This window comes from Stegostoma tigrinum, chromosome 15 (assembly GCF_030684315.1).
Source record: "Stegostoma tigrinum isolate sSteTig4 chromosome 15, sSteTig4.hap1, whole genome shotgun sequence".
Classification (NCBI taxonomy): domain Eukaryota; kingdom Metazoa; phylum Chordata; class Chondrichthyes; order Orectolobiformes; family Stegostomatidae; genus Stegostoma; species Stegostoma tigrinum.
In genome coordinates, this window is record NC_081368.1 from 36,076,868 (window position 1) to 36,099,656 (window position 22,789).

Genomic DNA, 22,789 nt, shown 5'->3' on the forward strand with positions numbered 1-22,789 from the left:
CTGTTCTCCTCTCTTTGTAGGGAGTTAACTCTAAAATCTCAGTTATTAATTTGAACAGACATAGATGATGCTTTTTTATGTCGTGAATCTGTATGGTAAGTGCAGAAGCAATAGATTTAAGGTTGGGTGAGGTTGCATTGATTTACCTGGAAGGTGTTCAAATATGAATCCTGAAATGTTAGAATACTTCCCTTTAACCAACCTGTTTACAAGACATTATGGAATTCATCCTGGTGCCAAGCATAGCCAGTTACAGTTTGCTGTTTATAAAGTGAGGTTTGGGCTAGTTAGACACTTGAAATTGAATTCATTATAATAAAATAACATTTTTTTTCCATTTATGCCGAGTAATTACTCAATCAACATAAGCGTTGTTTACTGTATAGTGATAATGTTCAATAGGGTAATGGTATTCATTGTGTATCTTTACAATGTTTTTCAGAAAGAAAGTTGTTGCTATTAACTTTGTGGCTACATGGCATTGCTGTTTATACAGCAGGGTGAAGGTTCATGTGAACTTGTACTGAGTGTTATTAGAAAATGAATATTTTCATTAGAGTTATTATAGGAGTTTGTTGCATATTAACCCAATTTCTCCAAAATGCAATGTTTCTTATTTTCTCATGATAACCTCTCTGCTAGCCTCTGCATTCCACTGGTAATTAATAAGTTATGTATTCCAGCTAAATGTGAGAGTCATTGAACTTGGTTGGGTAGCTAACATAACTAGAGATTTTGAATTAAACTGGGGGCATAAGTTAATTCTCATTGGTCCTATCACAAGGTCCTAAAAATACATACAACTTTGTTTAGATATCTTTGATATGTAGTTTATTAATTCTCTTGACTCACATGGTACTCTTCCACTACTTGATCGTGTACACATACACTGAGCCAGTTCCTGTGTTGGTAATACATTTGTATGCACCCACTTGGTGTCTGGTATCCCGGTTATAAAATCTAACAATATCAAGGCCATTGTTTTTCACTATGTACAGCTGGAAATGGAGCATCTTCCAGATTTCTATTTCAATCACTTATCCCCAATGTTGCATGTTTTGAGAGAGTTGCTAAACTGATTATGGAAGAGAATTGAAACTATTTTTGTCATGGAATTTATACAAAATTCCACAAAATTTATATATTAGGTCTGTGCATAAGTTGAGTTGAACAGCATTTGTGATTTGGAAGGGAGCTAAATGATTTGGGCACTTCTCATGTTTCATCTTTCCATTATCTCTCTACATTCCTTTTATTTCCCTCCGTCACAGAGTCCTACCAAGTGAGGGTTGCCGTTTGTCCCAGCAAGTCTGTGCAGACTGACTGAAACTAGATAACCTGTCCTATTCTCCAGCTATAACCTGTGGCCCTGCAGGTTTATTTCCCACACATGCTTATTTAGTTTATTTTTGAAATCACTGATTATCTCTGCTTCCATCAGCCTCAAGCAGCAAGTTTCAGGTCATTATCACTCAAAAGCTCTTCCTTGCATTCCCCCCAAATCTCTTGCCTAAATCTTAAATTTGTGTCCTGTCCTTGTAACATCAGCTGGTAGAAATGGTTTTTCTTTGTGTCTTCCTTTTGTTTTAAACTGCTTCCTTTTTTGCTCCTGGTTTATCACACTCGATTGATTACCCTTCTCCATCTGTTCCTGGCAGTCTCCCATTTCTTATCAAATTCTGCATTTTAAATCACTCACCACCACATTGTTCCATCTGGCCATGGATATTCCTCCTCCTTGTCTGTTCCATCTCTTTTAATTGTCTCATAACATTTCATCTCTCTCTCTCTCTGCAACACTTGACCATATCATTTCAATCTCTTAACTTTTTTTTGGTGTTCCTACAATCTGCACCAATCCCCTGAAGTGCTGATTTTTGTTCTCTCATTACTACATACATCCATCTCAGCATCTTCATCTCATTGGTATCCAGTTGTTGCTCCTCTTTTTTGGGAGGCGCGCAAGACACAGTGGTAATGTCCCTACCTCCTGAGGCACAAGGCCTGGGTCCACATTCCACCTGCTCCAGAGGTGTGTAATTTCACCTCTGAGCAGGTTAATTCAGAAAGTATCTGTTCCTCTCTTTATTCCTCTCTTTATAGTGCTTGGGTTCCTGGGCTACACAACAAGGGCAGGCTGTCAATTGCATAGTAGTTTTTTTGGTCTAGTTTTACACTTCCATCATGAACACTCTGCTGCAGTTTTTTTCCAGTTAGTTCAAACCAATCCATTACTTAATTTGGTATCATTCACACTGTCTGCCATATTTCTAAATTAGGTATCATTTAGAAATTTCAATATATAAATATCATCAAAGAACAAGCCCCAGGAGTGAAACTTGAGTATCAGTGGTTACCATTCTTTCATCTGGGACCCGTGCATTTACCACAACTTACTGACCCATTTGTCTTGCTGCTTGTTCTATTTGTTTGTTGATTTTGTTTTTTCTCTCCCCCGTTCCCTCACAATCTTGATGTCCCTTTTCATTTTCCTTTCTTTATCCCTTTCCTCCCATTTCTCATTCTTCCCCATTCTTTTTCTATTTTCCTTTTCTCATTTTCTTTCTACTTTTCTTTTGCTTCTCCATCCCTTCACATTCATCTCTGTTTCCCCCAGGTCCACTGTTGAATCTTTGTTTTCTTCTTCACCTTCCTTTTCACCTCATGGTCTCCTCCCTCTTCTGTTTCCTCCCCTTGCTTTTTCCTTCCCTTTCTCCATTTCTTTCAGCTCTGTGTGAAGTTGTTGTGGGATAGGAATACCGTAAATAGCTGAAGTGGGTCTTACAGCCATTCAACATGGACTGCAAAAAGCATCTGAAGATGAATTAAGAGTGCACAAAATCATTAAAGCAATAGTATGAAGAATTCACAAATGTGAATCTGCATTAGAACAACTTTTTAAATAACAAAGTGTGGAGCTGGATGAACACAGCAGGCCAAGCAGCATCTTTGGAGCACAAAAGCTGTCGTTTGGGTCTAGACCCTAAACATCAGCTTTTGTGCTCCTAAGATGCTGCTTGGCCTGCTGTGTTCATCCAGCTTCACACTTTGTTATCTCCGATTCTTCAGCATCTGCAGTTCCCATTATCTCTTAGAACAACATTTTGTTCTTTCTGCTTCTTAGTATTTGAGGAATTTTCTGATCATCTCTTCCTGTATGGTTTCATTCAAAAGCTGCTAAAGTTTTCAGCAAACTGTAGGTTGGTTACAGGAGCCTTTGGTTGCACAGTGGTAGTATTCCTACTTCTGAATCAGAAGGCCCTTATTCACGTCCCACATGCTCCAGAGGCACATCATAACATTTCTGAAAAAGTTCATTAAAAATATCATAAGTTGGTCTCAAGGCCTTAGGAAATTCCCATTATAAATTGCCAATCTGAGCTCAATAATACATTGAACGTTGTTCTGATGAAGACTCACCGGACCCGAAATGTTAACTCTGCTTTCTCCTCCACAGATGCTGCCAGAGCTGCTGAGCTTTTTCAGCAACTTTGTTCAATAATACAGTTTCTATCCTGGATCACTTTGGGTGATATAGGATTGATTCAGAATGGTGAACTGCATGTGTAAAACTTACACTAACAACTTTTGTTTGTGACTGATCCCATAATAGAACTGAATTATATCTTGTATGAATGCAAAGGCTGAACTAAAATATTCAAAATCTGATTCACATTTCTGCGTAGGACCTTATTTCCTTGGTTGTCAATGCATTCTGTCGTCAGTTTGCTAAGCACAAACTGTATTGACCAGCTCTTTTCCATTTCCAAACAGTCATTGTTGGGGTTTTCAGTTTTCTGTTCAGTTACTTCATTCTGTACCAGATGATATTGGAAACTTTCAATTGAATAAAACTATTTTCACTATATACGAGATAATGGGAACTGCAGATGCTGGAGAATCCAAGATAATAAAGTGTGAAGCTGGATGAATACAGCAGGCCAAGCAGCATCTCAGGAGCACAAAAGCTGACGTTTCGGGCCTAGACCCTTCATCAGAGAGAGGGATGGGGTGAGGGTTCTGGAATAAATAGGGAGAGAGAGGGAGGCGGACTGAAGATGGAGAGAAAAGAAGATAGGTGGAGAGGAGAGTATAGGTGGGGAGGTAGGGAGGGGATAGGTCAGCCCAGGGAAGACGGACAGGTCAAGGAGGTGGGATGATGTTAGTATTAAGGAAATGGAGGTGCGGCTTGGGGTGGGAGGAAGGGATGGGTGAGAGGAAGAACAGGTGAGGGAGGCAGAGACAGGCTGGGCTGGTTTTGGGATGCAGTGGGGGGAGGGGACGAACTGGGCTGGTTTTGGGATGCGGTGGGGAAAGGGGAGATTTTGACGCTGATGAAGTCCACATTGATACCATTGGGCTGCAGGGTTCCCAAGCGGAATATGAGTTGCTGTTCCTGCAACCTTCGGGTGGCATCATTGTGGCACTGCAGGAGGCCCATGATGGACATGTCATCCAAAGAATGGGAGGGGGAGTTGAAATGGTTCGCGACTGGGAGGTGCAGTTGTTTATTGCGAACCGAATGGAGGTGTTCTGCAAAGCGGTCCCCAAGCCTCCGCTTGGTTTCCCCAATATAGAGGTAGCCACACTGGGTACAATGGATACAGTATATCACATTGGCAGATGTGCAGGTGAGCCTCTGCTTAATATGGAAAGCCATCTTGGGGCCTGGGATAGGGGTGAGGGAGGAGGTGTGGGGGAAAGTGTAGCACTTCCTGCGGTTGCAGGGGAAGGTGCCGGGTGTGGTGGGGTTGGAGGGCAGTGTGGAGCGAACAAGGGAGTCATGGAGAGAGTGGTCTGTCCGGAAAGCAGACAGGGGTGGGGATGGAAAAATGTCTTGGGTGGTGGGGTCGGATTGTAGATGGCGGAAGTGTCGGAGGATGATGCGTTGTATCTGGAGGTTGGTGGGGTGGTGTGTGAGAATGAGGAGGATCCTCTTTGGGCGGTTGTGGCGGGAGCGGGGTGTGAGGGTTGTGTCGCGGGAGACGCGGTCAAGGGCGTTCTTGACCACTGCCGGGGGGAAAGTTGCGGTCCTTGAAGAACTTGGACATCTGGGATGTGCGGGAGTGGAATGCCTCATCCTGGGAGCATATACACCTGTATTCCGCATGCAGATGGCCTCAAGGCCCTCTGCTTCTTCCTGTCCCGCAGGCCCAACCAGTCCACCTTCACTGACACCCTCATCCGCCTAGCCGAACTCATCCTCACCCTCAACAACTTCTCTTTTGATTCCTCCCACTTCCTACAGACAAACGGGGTGGCCTTAGGCACCCGCATGGGCCCCAGCTATGCCTGCCTCTTTGTAGGTTACAAGGAACAGTCCCTCTTCCGCACCTACACAGGCCCCAAACCCGACCTCTTTCTCCGTTACATTGATGACTGTATCAGCACCGCCTCTTGCTCCCCAGAGGAGCTCGAACAGTTCATCCACTTCACCAACACCTTCCACCCCAACCACAAGTTCACCTGGGTCATCTCCAACACATCCCTCACCTTCCTGGACCTCTCGGTCTCCATCTCAGGCAACAAGCTAGAAACCGATGTCCATTTCAAGCCCACTGACTCCCACAGCTACTTAGAATACACCTCCTCCCACCCACCCTCCTGCAAAAATTCCATCCCCTATTCCCAATTCCTCCACCTCCGCCACATCTGCTCCCAGGATGAGACATTCCACTCCCGCACATCCCAGATGTCCAAGCTCTTCAAGGACCACAACTTTCCCCCCACAGTGGTCGAGAACGCCCTTGACTGCATCTCCCGCATTTCCCACAACACATCCCTCACACCCCGCCCCCGCCACAACCGCCCAAAGAGGATCCCCCTCGTTCTCACACACCACCCCACCAACCTCCGGGTACAACGCATCATCCTCCGACACTTCCGCCATCTACAATCCGACCCCACCACCCAAGCCATTTTCCCATCCCCACCCTTGTCTGCTTTCCGGAGAGACCACTCTCTCTGTGTGACTCCCTTGTTCGCTCCACACTGCCCTCCAACACCACCACACCCGGCACCTTCCCCTGCAACCGCAGGAAGTGCTACACTTTCCCCCACACCTCCTCCCTCACCCCTATCCCAGGCCCCAAGATGACTTTCCATATTAAGCAGAGGTTCACCTGCACATCTGCCAATGTGATATACTGTATCCATTGTACCCGGTGTGGCTACCTCTACATTGGGGAAACCAAGCGGAGGCTTGGGGACTGCTTTGCAGAACACCTCCGCTTGGTTCGCAATAAACAACTGCACCTCCCAGTCGCGAACCATTTCAACTCCCCCTCCCATTCTTTCGATGACATGTCCATTATGGGCCTCCTGCAGTGCCACAATGATGCCAGCCGAAGGTTGCAGGAACAGCAACTCATATTCCGCTTGGGAACCCTGCAGCCCAATGGTATCAATGTGGACTTCTCCAGCTTCAAAATCTCCCCTTGCCCCACCGTATCCCAAATCCAGCCCAGTTCCTCCCCCTCCCCCCACTGCATCCCAAAACCAGCCCAGCCTGTCTCTGCTTCCCTAACCTGTTCTTCCTCTCACCCATCCCTTCCTCCCACCCCAAGCGCACCCCCATCTACCTACTAACCTCATCCCACCTCCTCGACCTGTCCGTCTTCCCTGGACTGACCTATCCCCTCCCTACCTCCCCACCTATACTCTCCTCTCCACCTATCTTCTTTTCTCTCCATCTTCAGTCCGCCTCCCCCTCTCTCCCTATTTATACCAGAACCCTCACCCCATCCCCCTCTCTGATGAAGGGTCTAGGCCCGAAACGTCAGCTTTTGTGCTCCTGAGATGCTGCTTGGCCTGCTGTGTTCATCCAGCCTCACACTTTATTATCTTCACTATGTACGAGTTGTATATGGCGCAGATTGCCTGGCCATTTTAGATCCTACCATATTCTCATTCCAGTGATTGGAATGGGCTCTAGATATTGGTCAAACAAAATGAAATGAAGTGACATTGTGAGGTACGTGTGACCTTTTGATCTACTGCTGTTTTTTTTCTCAGGAAAAAGAGAAAAATGGGATCTGGATTAATATAAATTCAATAACATTTTAAAGTGCTTGAATACATTTGAAGTGCATATTGCGTAGGCAATCACATCAGTTTTTTGAATGCTGCTGAATGAGTGAAGCTGCTGCATGTACCTGAAGAGTTAAATTCTTATGCATTTAGCCTTTGAAAAAACCCTTCTTACCAGGGCTGTTTCCTATATATGAAAAGTTTTGTCTTCAGTGTACACTTCCAGAGATCTGTAATTCATGGGATAGTTAACTTGAAAATAATTGCCAAAAGTATTCTGACCAGTTTCCTCTCCTGTCCCCTACCCACCCTCATCCTGGTGTATGAGGTAGCAAGGAAGGAAGCAGCTTGGGAAGGCTTGTCCGTTCTGGTAGGACATCAAGATCTTTTCTTCCTACTTTTTTCAATTTTTAAAAGGACGCAACCCTTTTTGTAAGAGGATTTTTAAATCTGTTTCAGTTCTGTGAACAGCCTGATCTAAACAGTTCCAGTTGGAAATATTTGGCTTCTTGTACACTGGTGTCCAAATACTAATGCATATGTCACAGAGATATTAACATATATGCAAATGACAAAAGTAGTGAGGATTCTGTGGTACTTTTGAGATGTGCAGTGAATTCTGTCGATAGCTTGAGCAATAGTCTCTCATTTCATTGAAAACAGGCTACTAGTAGCTAGTCACTATTTCACCATCTGAGAGGTCTAACTGAAAACAAAATGGTGTTTATGTGAATTTAAGAACAGTTTCTGCTCTCTACGTCAATGTGCATGTGAAATATTGAAATGATAAAGTTCTATATGAATTAATGATTTTATTTTGAAGGAATATCTGGGTGCAATTTTGCCATGATATTTGTTAAAATGATTGGTTTTGATCATTTCTTTTGGATTATAAAACAGATTATTTAAAGGGATTATTCTGGAGAAGTTAGTTATTGGAGTAGCAGATTCATATATTTTGGTAAACAAACTGAAATTGGAAGTGGTTGAAATATGCAGCATTTGAAAAGAATGAAGACAAGTTTAGCATTTCGTGTGTCGTCCTTCACTTCAACATCTGAAATGCAAGCTTGTCTTTTGACCTTTCAGCTTTTTCTTACTCTGTTTTAATTTGCAGCATTTGATTTTTTTTTCAAAGACAATTAAGTAAACTGTGCACAGGACCCAAGTCTCCAGCCATTACTTTCGAAAGTTTGAGCAGACCCAGGAGAAACGGAGTAACTGCTCTTAAATTTGTGATCAGGTGGAGCTTCAAAATTCAAAGTTAGTAGCAACTAATTTAATAAATAGTAAGATTATTGAAGCGGACAATATAAATGGGCTTAAACAGAAGTTGCTGGAAAAGCTCAGCCAGTCTGGCAGCATCTGTGAAGAAAAAAATCAGAGTTAACCTTTCTGTCTGGTGACCCTTCCTCAGAATTGCTCTTGTTCCTGATTTAAAGCATCCACAGTTCTTCTGTTTTTTTTTATAAATGGGCTTATCTGTTCTCCTGATGGCTGACTGGGTAAAGCACCATCTAGACTGGTCCTGGTTTACAAAGACTAAGAAAGGCCTAGGTTAAATCTGGGATTTATGGTAAATTAGTTGATTTTGGATTGAAATATTCTAGGGTTTTGAGCTTTTAACACATTTGGACAGATGGGGAAATTTATAGTTCGATTTTTCATTCCTGATTAATATTGAAGATGTGAAGAGTTTAAATTTTTCTCTGCTAGCCAGTGTGAATTTGCACTGCTTCAGCAGCAGGAGATACATCAGGTGGCCTTTATTATGGACCTAGTCTGCTGTTTCTGTCCCATGGTCTATTGTCTTGCTGTGATTGACACTTACCATGTGCTTCATGTAAAGATTGGCAAAGGCTGTGGCTTAACCTCATTGACTAGCTGTGCTGCTGTGTGCCACTCCTACTGCTGCTCCTCAGAACCAATATGATCAAAGGGGTGGTCAGCCCCAAATCCTTTCTAATAGAGGGTGAGTAAAGAACTCTTTTAACTCTTCCTATTTTGATCTTCATGACCAGCTTATGCCACAGTGTCAGCTGAGTTCTATACCTTTAGAAACTTGGGGATATTTTGCCTGCCTTTAAATTGTTGGCCATTTTGAGAGTGCTGCATTGTGGTGATGCCATAATAACACCAGATCTTAGCAGCAGGTAGCCTGTTTTGTAGAATAATCTGTCAGAAGCCCCACTCAATGGCAAATAGCTCTGAGCAAAAAAAAATTTAATGGGTTGGTGGTCATGGCAATGACTGTATGGGCGGAAGGCCCACCCTGTCATGATGCCACCACAAACAGAATCCAGACCAAGGTACAGCACAGTCAGAATTAGGTGGAATTCTTTCCACCTTTACGATTAATCTCTTTTCTCATCTATAGGCTCACAGGAAGAATTAATGCTTTGTCGAGGTTTCGGAGTGCAAATGTTGTTAATTGACTTGAAAAGAGCCCAATTGAGCCAACAGCCAGATTGGGGAGGGGATGCTAAAAGCCACTTTCTGCAATTCGAAAGGATTGACAGGAGGCTTGGGTGGAGTTGATCTTTCAGAATGAAGGCTTGTTGGATTGCAGGACCTATTAGTTCTTTCCTGTTCCTAAAAATTCCTCTGGTATTACGTAATGGCGTGTGTGCTCACTGTTCAGAGCGGTTGCTGCCGATCTAAATTTAAACTCTAGGTCACTGCTTGCTTTGGGCCGGGTTTCAGCACTGGCGCCGGGATGGCCCAAGTAATTAGAAACAAGCTATATGAAAAAAGATTCTATGACTACGTTCCTGTAAAACTTCTTATTCCTTCCATTCACTGTGTAGGTCACTCTCTCAAAGTTTTGAGGAAGAAGCATAAAACAAATTGCTTGATTAAATGGAGCAGCTGGTGGGTCTCACCTCTCAAGAAATGAATACTGAATTTTATTAAGGCATTAATTAAAGAATTCTGTGTGGAGCCACTTGCAGCCTATGGAGTGCACAATTCAAAGGATTATTTAAAGATGGCGATATTGCTTGAAAGTTTCATTTTACAGACTTGTGGAACTATCTGAAAATAATTTTTTGTTCAGTCAGTTTTCAGTTGTGCATGTGTCGCTTTTGACATTTACTATTATCATGTAAAATGATTGAAGGCACTCGTTTATCATTTTATTGAATTTTTACACCTAGCAAAGTGGTGGAATGGATAATAATGCAGAATCTGCTGTTAAACTAATGGCTAGTTTAATGTAGATGTTGGAATGTGAAATGAAAGAGAGAGAGACCCCCTAAATTGTGGACCACTGCAAATTGCTGGATGATTTATGCTGCCTTGTTGCCAGCCTGATGAAAATGGTACTTGTTGCTCATCCCTGGGAATTGCTAAAAGTGAGTGGATTGTAAGGTCATTTTAGAAGGCAGTTAAAGTCAACCACATTGCTGTGGGTTTGGACTTGTACGTAGACAGGTGAGGACGGCAGTTTTCTCACCTAAAAGGGCATTTGCCAATGACATGTATTTTTATAACAATTGATAACAGTTTCATAGACTAGTTTTCAATTACAGATTTTTTAAAATTTAATTGAATTTAAATGCCTGGAGCTGCCATAGTGGTCTGAATCCATATCCCTAGAGTATTCGCCTACACAGCCCCTCAACCCTATTCACTAGTCCAGTGACATTGCTATTAGTCACCTTTGCCTATCTTGCTAAATTTGGACATTAATTGTCAATTAATCTTACTTGAGAGAGTTGGAGCTGGCACTTTGTAGAGCAGATACCTTTTGCAATCGGTTTTGTACTTGTGCTAAAAATGGTACAATTTAAACTGAATTTATAGATTTTTAAAATGTGTGACTTTACATTACTGATTTTCTTCTCGTTTATCTCGCTCAGTATTTAATTTGATTTTCAATCACCCTTTTTTCTGACAAGCTGTATTTTACTCAATCCTGAAATTGCAGTTGTTAAACAGCAAGACTATTGGCCCTGGCATCTGCCAAAATTCCAGATGTCCAAATGTTACTTTGCACAGACAACAACTTACATGACATGAAATTTTGGCAGTGGAGGGTGAGGAAAATGGTTAACTGAGCACGTACCTATGCAGTTGTGTTTGTTACCTACTCTGGTAAAATATGGGACATTGTTTATTCTTGTGCTTCAATGTCAGTAGAGCAGTTGTTAGGTTATGCTGGTAAAAATGCTTTTTTTTTGCTGTCCAGATAGTGCCTTCATAGCAGTCATTGTGGGTAGATAGAGAGTAAAGTTCTCTCTATATTACTCCTAACGAAGCATTTTGACGTGCTAGAATGTCCCAATTGCATCAAACTGGCATTTTCATTTCTCTTTTATTTTCGTGGTTACTCATATGAAATTAGAAATTTAGTATCAGTTGATGCCCCGTTATGATCAGTTTTACACTGTGGACTCGTAGTAGAAGTTGTGTTCAGATTTTCTTGTACCCTTTTGAGATGGAACCTTTTACAGTTAGCAAATGATCAATGTAAAATGACTTGCTAACTAATTTACCTAATGACTGTCAGAATTTTGCATGAAATAGTAGATTTCAGTAGAGTTGAGAGTTTGATTAGACACATTTGATTACTGTTTACATGTAGTCTTAGTTGGGATGGGTTGAAACTGTACATATTCCTAAAGATAGACACAATTTAAATGAGTGAAAGTCAATGTCCAGTTTTAAATTTCTTGCCCAGCACAGCGATGCCAATTGACCAAGTTGGTCGATGATTTTCACCTAAAGCACACTTTGCTTTTCAGTTGTCCCTAATGTAATTAGGAGTGGAAAACCCTGGCAGAGTTTGCATCTGGGTTCGAATTTCCTAACTCAGAACCATCTGTAAGGCTAAATCTAAGATGTCATCTGCAACCTACAGCATTATTACAGATATTAGGAATGACAGAAATTTTCTGTTGTCAAAAAAAGGCTGGCAGAGACCTCTATCTGTTTTTGCTTTCCTCTGTGGCTTACAACCATGCTGTGTAATCAGGGGTTTGTAAGTCACCTTTTGCCGTTTTGTACTGTTTTTCACCCAATTGTTTTTGAGTGTCATTTCTTTGCTGAGGGAGCTGTTGAAGGATGCGAGGAAATGGAGCAACATTTCCATCATTATGATGATGAAATGAGAAGGCCAAGCCAAGCGGCCACACTGTACTTTCGCTTGGAGTGTATTGTCAAATTCAAGTTTCATTGAAATTTTCAACAGAACCTTTTTCAGTTAACTTGATATCCCTTAATTCAAGTTTGCGTCTTAAATGCAGATCAGTTTGAGAAGGTCAAAGTTTGAAGTCATATTAGCTGAAGATCTTTGGTTATAATTCTGCAGGGTTTAATCTATCTTTCATCCTTCCAAGATGATTTAAAGAAGTATTATGCCTTTTGAGAACACCCATTTGCTGAGCATTCTCTTAAGCATGTTTACCATATTTCAGCAGTATCTCTTGGTAATTTAGCACGGAAAAGGAAATCAGTGCTGCATCTATTAGGCACGCAGTGCAGACTAATATGCGTATACAAAGTGCATCACTCTCCACTATTATATAGCTATTTTTAATGTTATATTCTGTACATACAGATTGAGCATGATGAAAGTGCAGAAGAAAATCATGAAATTGGTGATAAGAGACTTTCGAGAAACTGGTATTCTTTAAACCAGAAAAAATATGGCTAAAATATAAAAAGAACAAAGAACAGTACAGCACAGGAATAGGCTCTCAACCCACCATGCTGTGCTGACACACGACCTTTTCTAAACTTAAAAACGTTTTTCTCCTACATGATCCATATTCCTCTTTCCTACTTAATCATGTATTCATACCTCTTAAACATTGCTGTTGTATCCGCTTTGACCACCACCTCTGGCAGTGTGTTCTAGTCACTTATCACATTCTGTGTTTTTTAAAAAAACTTGCATCTCATAATCAATTAAACTTCCTCCTTCTACCTTAAACCTATGTTCCCTAGTAATTGACAATTCTACCCTCTGGAAAACAACCCTGACTATCCACCCTATCCATGCCCCTCATGACTTTGTAAATGTCTTTGAGGATGCCCCCCCTCCAGCCTCTGACATTCAAGTGAAAACAAACCAAGTTTGTCCAATTTCTCTCTCATCATAGCTAATACCCTTCAAACTAGGCAGCATCCTGGTAAGCCATTTCTCTATGCGTCCGCCTGCATTAATGTTCCAAAGTGCATCACTTCTGGATTAAATTCCATCTGCCATTTCTCCAGCTTATCTATATCCTGCTGTCTGTTCCTGCAATCCTCCTCACTATCCACAGCTCCCCTTACCTATGTATTAGAGCATCACTGTTCTCCCATCTCAAAAATACCCTTCCAGTGATGAAGGGTCTAGGCCTGAAACATCAGCTTTTGTGCTCCTGAGATGCTGCTTGGCCTGCTGTGTTCATCCAGCCTCACATTTTATTATCTTCCAGTGCTACTGTCTTCCATGATCAAGCCAGTTCTGTACTCCATGTGACTTTGTAACTGAACAAGCCTGCAGTAAGGGACCTTGTCAAAGGCATTGTTGAAGTCCATGTAGACAACATTCACTCACCTCTACAGGTTCCATCCCCGCACCCTTTAACTTGCCTGTCTCCTCTCCACCTATCTTTTCCCCTATCCATCTTCGGTCTGCCTCCCCCTCTCTCCCTATTTATTCCAGAACCCTCACCCCATCCCCCTTTTCTGATGAAGGGTCTAGGCCCGAAACGTCAGCTTTTGTGCTCCTGAGATGCTGCTGGGCCTGCTGTGTTCATCCAGCTCCACACTTTGTTATCTTGGATCCACCCTAGTGCCCTCATTGATCATCTTTGTCATTTCCCCCGCAAAAAACTTGATTAAGTGGAGACGCGACCACCTCCACGCAAAACCTATCACTAATAAGTCCATATTTTTCCCAATGTTCAAACTCCAAGGATTTAGATAAATGAGTTTAACTGTTCCCACAGTATGCTGAATGGGTAACTAATTTAAGACTTCCTTTAAAAAAACAAAGGAAGAAAGTACAATTTTTATACGCCGTACGTGTGTGGTTAAGTCGTGAAAACGAAACCGAGTAATGGCACCGGAATGGAACGCTGGACGACAGCGGGCTTTGAGTTAGTGCATCCTATAAACCATCGTGATTTTATGTTTAATCAAAGAAAGGGAACAAGATCGGATGTTATGATGAATTGCCCTTCTTAAAAAGACTGCGTGTTCATAAAAATGACCCTCCACTTCAATCATTTTAAAATTTCAAATTTCCCCCACGCCAACTTGCAAAAATCCTAGAACCAAAATGAGACCAAGCCCCATTGAAGCTGAATGTAAAATTCAAGTCTCTAAACACTTCCTTCCCGCTCCTCCTGTCGCCCCCGCAATATGAGGAGCGGCCCGCGGCACTTTGATGTCGGGTGATGCTGGGTGGGTTACCAGGGTGAATAGGCTTCGCTCTGTTTCTGTGTGTGTATGTGTGTGTGTGAGCAGCTGTAGGTCACTCCCACTGCAGCTGCTCAATCCCTTGGCATTCCCTGAAGTCGCCTCTCTCTCCGTGTCCCGTAGTCTGAGTGTGCGGATCGAACGGGATTAAAAGCTCGGAGCCCGGAGGGAGAGGGGCTTGTTCTCAGGGCTGTTTGCTCGATGAACTTGGGTGCTGGGATGATTTTGACGAGCTGTGGTAAGTCGGATGTGAGGGAGCTGCCGAACTATTCTTGATGAGATTTGTACCCGAATAATGGGTCGCCAGACAGAATCCGGGCAAAATCCTTCTCCCATTCAGTGGGTGAGACCTCATCTGTTTCATGAATGAATACCCACCGTAGATGCTTTCCGGGAGACTGGGGATGGGGTAGACAGGTGTCAGTAAAACATGGCTATCAAGCAAGCCAGTTTATGAAGAGTGGAAACTGTGATTGTGTCCGGGGGAAGGAACAGATCTCCAGCTGCAAGTCTCCTTTCTCACCTCTGCGCTCAGATCTGACCCTGGTCACCTCTAGATGCATTCTCCATTACTGGGTGATGATCAGGAGAGGAAATCATGTCTCCATCCTCTGCTGACCGCGCCAGACACCACGGTCAGTTATAGCCCCCAAAATCCCTGACCCGGATCACCTGGTTCAGTGCAGATGTACACAGTGCCCATCATCATTTGGGTGCTGAGCTTTCTGCTGAATGACATCTTTTGCACTCAGCCACCAAACAGGGACCACATATCTTAAGTTATGATGCTTGCCTGCTTGAAAGGATATTTGACCAGCAAAGAATTGCAGTCACAGAAACACGTTACTCTGGATGTGCCTGACTGGCAGTATATTTTGTCGCATCTGCTGACAATCAAATAGTTGCAGCTATAAATAGAAAGTCTAGTCTGGCAGGCAGTCAGACAGTGGTTTACAAAATTACTGTCAACAAGTTGTCATCCTCAGACTCAAACAAAAATAGGAAAGATTGGAAATTCAGACCAGATTTGAATGATTTACTAAAGGATATGTTAACATGTGGGTAACAATGAAAGATAAGAACTAGGCCGAAAGCAGAAATCTTGCAAATGCTAGAAATCTGAAATTAGATCAGGAAATCCTGGAAATACCCAGTAGGTAGCATCTGTGGGGACAGAGAGAGAGTCAATAGATTGCTCGTAATCTGTAGAAAGAATGGCACTGATGAGCTGGATTTTTAAAAAATAGCTATGCTTCCTTATGTTTTGCTTATTTATTGAACTAAAACTGCTGGGCTGCACCTTTTTTGAGTTTTGGGTAATGTAATTTCTTTGTTTGCCCAAAGTACAACTTTCTCATAATCTTCTGTGTTCACAGTAGTTTTCAGATTCCGGTTTGATGGGCACTAATCCTTGTTTACAGCGCACCATGGCTGCAACATTCTAATAATATACAAAAATGTCATAATCTCAGTCTTTTTTTTCATAGCCTGAGTCTCCCTTTCGTAAATCATATCAATTCTACAATAGTCCCCCATTTGGAAGTTTACAAGACTAGTGCGAGGTTGCACACTCCTTCCTCCTGCCCCTTGGTATGTGTGCGTGAGCTGATATTCCCAACATCAGTGAAAGCAAACTAACACATCCCTGAAAGTGATCCATTAAATTGCAAGCTGATTTGGTAGAGGTCTTTTTCATCTTTCACATGGATGTTGGGCTATCTCTCCAACCATAAATATTCTCTTGATTTCTGTCTGTTTCCATTGCTGGATGAACGTGGAGAGAAAACTGAAGCCAATAAAAAAGTGAAAAAAATGATAAGATACAGAAAGGATCAAGGAAATAACACTGTGATAAATCCAATGCATTTTTTTGTCATTTGAGACCTTGGTTATGTGCCAGATAACGGAAAATATAATGCTTGATGCTGAGCTGTTGTTGGAGGTTCAGTGTTGTATGTAACTCATGGACTACTACTGTGGTTTGTATGACAATTATTGCATTTATTTTAAAACAATGAATCCAGTGATCATTCTCGTTCCGCCTGCCTCAGATGGGCGAACTTTATTCTTCAATTCTGAGTTGGGGAAGAGGCTAGAAAAGGTAATCTGAAGGACTTTGGAGTGGGAAGCTGATGATAGTGAAGATTTGCAAGCTTATTACAATGCTAAAGTCAAAACTTGTGCCTGCTGTTTGAATCATTGGAATTTTGCATCATAGTGTATTCTAAGCAGCACTGTGGTGTGCTCAGCTGCCTTCAACCATCCCTTGATAAAAATTTTGCATCCTTTTATAATCTTACAAAAACATGTGTGGCTTCCTTTCCCACGACATCTGTTTCTTGAATGTGAGACTTGAAGTGGGGGAGGCAGGAAGCTAGCTCCCTACCCCTGTTTTTGTGACATTTTTTTAAAAAAAGGACTTAAAATATAGGTGGCCATTGTTTGTTCATAACTGGTTTAATTTGAGTCTGTTCCTGCTGGAGTGTATTGATGGAGATCATTGTTTTGATGCCTTGTTTTCTCCCCATGGTTCTTAAAGGCCATTCCTGTAGCAACCCCCCATATTCCTTATGAGACCCTGTAGAATGAAAGTTAGATTTTCCAATCTGTATTACTAACACCAATTTTAAAATATTGCTAACTGGTGATTCAGTGGAATGTTGAATTGCAACAGGCAGAGAGCTAATACTGATTGTGTACTCCTTAAGCATCCATTTGCACAATTCAGCGCTACATAATAATCAGGCTTGGTCATCCTTCTCCCTGTCTTAGCCCAAGATCTCTCCCATTCCCTTTAGCTAATACCAATAGGGTAGCCCAATGAGCACTAACTAGGGGTTGAATTTTTGATTCCTCTGGCTTGTATGGCTCATAAACTGTTAACATAGCTAGCAATTAAGTTGTTTCATGGGATTAGGTAATAATTTCAGACTGTTGTAAAATTCCAACCTTTATTTTCAGTGATAATGGAACTGCAGATGCTGGAGAATCCAAGATAATAAAGTGTGAAGCTGGATGAACACAGCAGGTCAAGCAGCATCTCAGGAGCACAAAAGCTGACGTTTCGGGCCTAGACCCTTCATCAGAGGCTCTCTAGTCCCGGGTCTAGGCCCGAAACGTAAGCTTTTGTGCTCCTGAGATGCTGCTTGGCCTGCTGTGTTCATCCAGCTTCACACTTTATTATCTTTATTTTCAGTAATGCCTTTCTGTTGGTAATGACCAAGCATAGTTTCAGGTGAGGTTACAAATAGCAATCAATAAATGCTATATGCAAGATTGGGCCACAGTCCATGTGCTTTAGTGTAGCTTCTTGGTAACAGCAGGACAGTTTGACAGTGGCTCTCTTTGCCAAGGTGCAGGGACTAGAAAATGAATCTGGGTGGCCACAGTCACTATCAGTAAGATACTGCCTAGTGAGTTTCTGCACCTACCTCCCATCCCGTATCCTCACTATTGCAGACAATGTCTTCCCTCATTTACTGTTATCCATTTGATATTCCCCCTACACCACTAGCCCTGCAATGGCCTGTACATTGCCTACTCGCTCACTAGGAGCCCCTCTCCATTTTTAGTGCAACACACCAGCAGTGACAGCTATGTAACCCACATTCGTCTCATTCGGTTTTGCCTTTTCTTTCAGTCCAGGAGAAGATAATCTACCGAGGTGGGAGTGGCAGTGGGGAGGACCGAAAGCAGGTGCCCAACATTTCTCCATGAGGAGAGGATTCTAACCCTGTGTGGTTGGCCAATTGTTGAAGTCCCTGGATTGATGTTGAATGCTGCCCTTAACTGTTGGGACCCGCTTACTGAATGCTATCTTCCTTGACTGAAAACTACTTGCCTTAGACTTTGAGACATAGCCATTTGCTTGAAGAACATGCAGTGTGTGTGCTATCAGTGTTCCCAATAATTTTGTTTTCATCTGCATTAGACCTCTGAGGTCTGTGCATGGCAGAGATTTCAGGAACTGGGAATGGTGCTGGCACACCAGTTGCTGTGCATGAATCATTGGAGCCACTGTGTAGTTTGGAGGGAATGTTGTTTGTCATTCTGCTGCTGGCACATGGTGCAGGTGTGAGATTGAAATAATAGTACGGTATAGCAAAGTGACCATCCCCTTGACTGGTGACTGCTGACAACCATGACCAGCTACTTGGCTTTGTGTTTGCATTGAAAAGCAAGTAAACATTTTTTAAGTACTGTCAGCCTGCTATCTGTGGCTGAGGGAACAAAGTGCTAAAGAACAAGGCAAGGCAGGGGTGCTGTCAGCATCCAGATAAGGGCTAAGTGAGTGAGTATGAAGAATGCAAGTGAGCAGCCTTAAGATACATCCTGATCTAATCTGTGAGCAGGATTCTTGTTCCTGCATGTAGTAGCATTCCAGTGATAGTTGCTGGTGTGTCCCAAAGAGCAGTATTATTGTGCAAAAGTATTGCGCAAGTGGACTGGTGGTGTCTCATGATGGTGTGGATAAATGACCCATGTCAAATGTTGTCCAAAGAATGAGGTGCATGTAGTTGCTGCCTGTGGACCACACTGTAAGATGCATGTGCTGTGTATCCAAGATGGACATCCAGAGGAAGAGCTTTCACTCCATCTTTCATATTTGGGGATGCTTGACTGCTGGTTTAGTTTAGTGGTAAATTGGGAACCTACATATTACTGATCTGAGATTAACTAGTAGTAAGGGTAATCATGATTGATAATCCCTGTCAACGGACCTTGCTGTTTGCTAGTGAGAATCTTTTCTCGATGTCCAGAATTTAGTTTGGGAGCAACAAGTTGCATTTTGTATGTCAAAGAAGGCCTCACTCATTTCCTCAAGCAATTCTCCCTCCCTCTCACCATGTCTCATGTTGTTCAGGACCTGGAAAGATTATTTTGGTGTCAAATGACATCTTAGCTTTGTGCAACACTTGCAGCTCAGTCGGTGAAAATTCAGATCATTTGCAACCTTTCAGCATTTACATGCTTGTTGAATTTTCAGTGGTCTGTCATGATGTTTTTATTTTAATGCTGATTGCTTTTCTGCGTGTTACACCATTAGTACAGCAATCTTAACGTAGCTACCTGGTACCAAAGGATACTTAAAGTTGTGCATACAAACTTACTTCTGTTGGAATCCTTATCAAACACAGTGGCGTTGGTTGCTTGGATCATTCTGGAGAGGCTGCCTAATCCAATCTAGACAGAGTTTTATTAATAATTGCATATTTCATGCAGCACAGTTTTTCCCTCCCATAAGCCTGACTGGGGGACATCCACGCATTTCTCAGTTGTGCTGCACTAAACACGCAGCAACAGTAGCATTATTCGTTACAGATTGCAAGACATGCCAGATAATTAAGATGGCTTTATATGCTAACCCAAATATTCGTACTCCCTACAGATGAATTTATCTAATTCATCTAAAGGGGTGATATTGAATTGGAGCCCATACATACTTTTTAAACAAAGAGCCTCTGAAATTAACAATGGTGTACACAAATCAGGCATGGACTTTTACACTGCTGAGTTTGTCATCCATTCTTTTTTATTCTCATTAGACTCTACTGTAGTGGGATCTCTTCCCCAGTGTTGCATATTGTGCATGTTATTAGTGATATGAGGAAAGCAGCAAACTTGCTTCAGACCATAAAACCATTTGACCCATAAAGCCTACTCTGCTGTTCAATGTGATCAAGGCTGATCTGATAATCCTAGACTCCATGTTCCTGCCTTTTCTCTATAAACCCTGATTGTCTTCCTGATTAAAAATCAATCAATCTCAGCCTCGAATGTACTTAATGAGCCAGTCTTTACAGCCTCCTGCAGTAACTAATTCCACAGATTCAATACATTTTTGAGAAAAGAAATTCCTCCTTCTCTGTCTCTTCAACGTGCAACCCTTTACCCTGAGATTCTGCCTTCTGGTCCTTGACTCTCCCACAAGAGGAAACAATTTTTTTTAAATCAACCCTCTCAAGTCCCCCAAGAATCTTGTACATTTGAATAAGGTTGCCTCTCATTCTTCTAAATTCCAACGAAGACAGTCCCATCCTACTGAACCTCCTCATAAGACAGTTCCTCCACTCCCAGAATCAACCACAGGAACCTTCTCTGGACTGTCTCTAATCCATTACATCTTTACTCAGAAAAAGGGACCAAACCTGTTCACAGCATTCTAGGTATGGTCTGACTAGTGCCTTGGATAATTTTAGCAAGATTTGCTTCTGCATTTGTTGAGACCCCACCGTTAGGGAGTTCCTCGGAATTGTAATCTTTACATCATTAATTGACTGTACTTTGCACTGTGTGGGGAATAAAATGGGATGAATAACGGCATTCTCGGGTGAAATGAGGTAACCTGTTTGCTTTATGTGTAGGATTTGGTAAAAACTATGACTCCTTTTTCCACAGAATCCTTGCCAAGAGAAACCTGGGTTTCATTTAATAAAATGCCACCTGGCTGATGCCATTTATTGAAATTCATTGCATCCACAGTGGTGTGCATACTTGGTTATTGAGAAAATGAGCTATTCTGAGCTCAAGTCTACAAACCCAGTAATCTATCTTATCAGAAAAATATCCTGGCTAGAAAATATTTCAGGATGAGTGATCCATTTGCGGTGTCTTCTGACCTCACTGCACATTTCAGTGGGGTTGAAAATACTGCAAATGATGTTAGCCTGGAGCTTGAGTTTCAGGTGCAACTCATTCTAAAAAAAAGTTGGGTGATTTTGAAAAGCAGTGATGCTGGTTTAAGTACATTGTGCAGGCTGGAGTTGTAAGAAAGCGATGATTTTAGTCCTATTTAACATGTTAATCTGTTTACATAGAAAATAAATTAAGTAGGTCAATATCCACCTCAAGATGAGGCTACCTGAATTTCTCCGTAAAAGTGCTTAAACCATTATTTAATAACAGAGAGACTTTCACTTAGAACCAGCATCAATCCCCATGTGATTAACAGTCTTTTTCAGGTTTTTAGTGATGAATGGCTTCTTGGATGGAAGGATGGGTCACTTTGCTCCAAGTAGGGATGTTGCATGTGGACAGTACGTTTCAGTTCATGCACACTGTTCACTGCACCTATGCTAGAATCAAACTAGGATTGTGATATTTATACTTCGGGGCTTTTATTGGAATATTATTTAGAATTTAAGCAAGAAAGCATTGAGGTTTCTTGATTCATTTTATGTTGGCAGTTGTGCATATTTCTCCTCCCCCATCCCAAACAAATCTGTATGTGGTACTTTTTTTTAATAATAGGATCTTTCAATTAATTCTAATGAATGAAAACTAGAACTTCTGTTTATTTTTCAAGATGCGTGGTTTTATCACCTCGAATTCTGTCAATTCCGGTTAACACTGCATTCTAACTTCATTTGCTCTGAGTCCTCATTGTTTTATAGACTTGTTGCTCAATTTTTACTGTAACTGACCCCTCCCAGTTTATTATTGTGCTCTCATCTAGGTCCTAGCCTTTGTTTCATTACAGCCTTATTTCTGGCACAGTTTAATATGCTGTAGCTCCTCCTCCTCCTCCTCCTCCCAGCTTCTCCTTGGAGCTTTTATAATGCTATTTGAATGCCCTTCCCCATCTCCTCCAAGTGATCATTGATTTATGCTGTGACCCTATTCTCCATAATTTACACGTTACTATGCTCCTCATCCCCTCCCTTAGTTTACACTGTGCTGTAATTCTGGCTCCTTTAGACTTCAGTGTAACCTAGCTACCTTACTCCTTCATATACCCTCACCTCCTTTTTGCTCCTCACCTTCAGTACAAGGTTGCATCTTGAGGAAGGTCTGCCCATTCAGTTGGTAGATAACTGAAATCTGCTTCCTTCTGAAATTTGGAGTAAACAGGAAACCCATGGTGATTATGAATTCTAGATAGAGAGGCTGAAGTCAGGAAGGTTTCACTTCTCATTTTTTCTGAAGGATTGCAAAACAAATAATGCATGACAGTCAACCTAGCATTGTGCAGAGTACTTGCAAATGAAGAATCTCACCTGTAGCTTCAGAACTGTATTAATTTAAGCAAACAAATAACTTTTATAACCCACAGGCTCGTTTTTACAGCAGCCTGTGTAGTATTTCAAAATGAATTTTAAAATTGCTGAAAATACTCAGTATGTCTGATTTCTGGTACATTAAAGTTAAGGCTAGATGTTTTTGCTTCCTGTTGGCAGGCTTTAAGGTTTGAAAATGCACCCCCACCTCAAGTGTACCAGCAACAAGGCTAGTTATGGGTGGTTGATGCAAAAGTGGGATAATTGAGGTACTCAAGTGAGTAATTAATGGGGCCAAGTAGGGGCCTCATCCTGTCACAGTCAGGATTTCACCAGCTATAGCAGAGACC

General features: G+C 42.0%; 1 protein-coding gene across 3 annotated transcripts in view; it reads left to right on the forward strand.

The window, feature by feature from the left end:
• The window catches only part of stard8 (StAR-related lipid transfer (START) domain containing 8), a 197,728-nt gene that overhangs the window by 112,921 nt on the left and 62,018 nt on the right, over nt 1-22,789 (forward strand). The window contains exon 1 of one of the 3 annotated variants that reach the window (XM_048544639.2): nt 14,565-14,680. The exons of the other annotated variants lie outside the window; for them this stretch is intronic. Within the exon in view, the coding sequence (XP_048400596.1) occupies nt 14,644-14,680 (37 nt within the window). The 5' untranslated portion in view covers nt 14,565-14,643. Of the gene's footprint in view, nt 1-14,564; nt 14,681-22,789 lie in introns of those variants that run through there. 3 annotated transcript variants of the gene reach the window in all.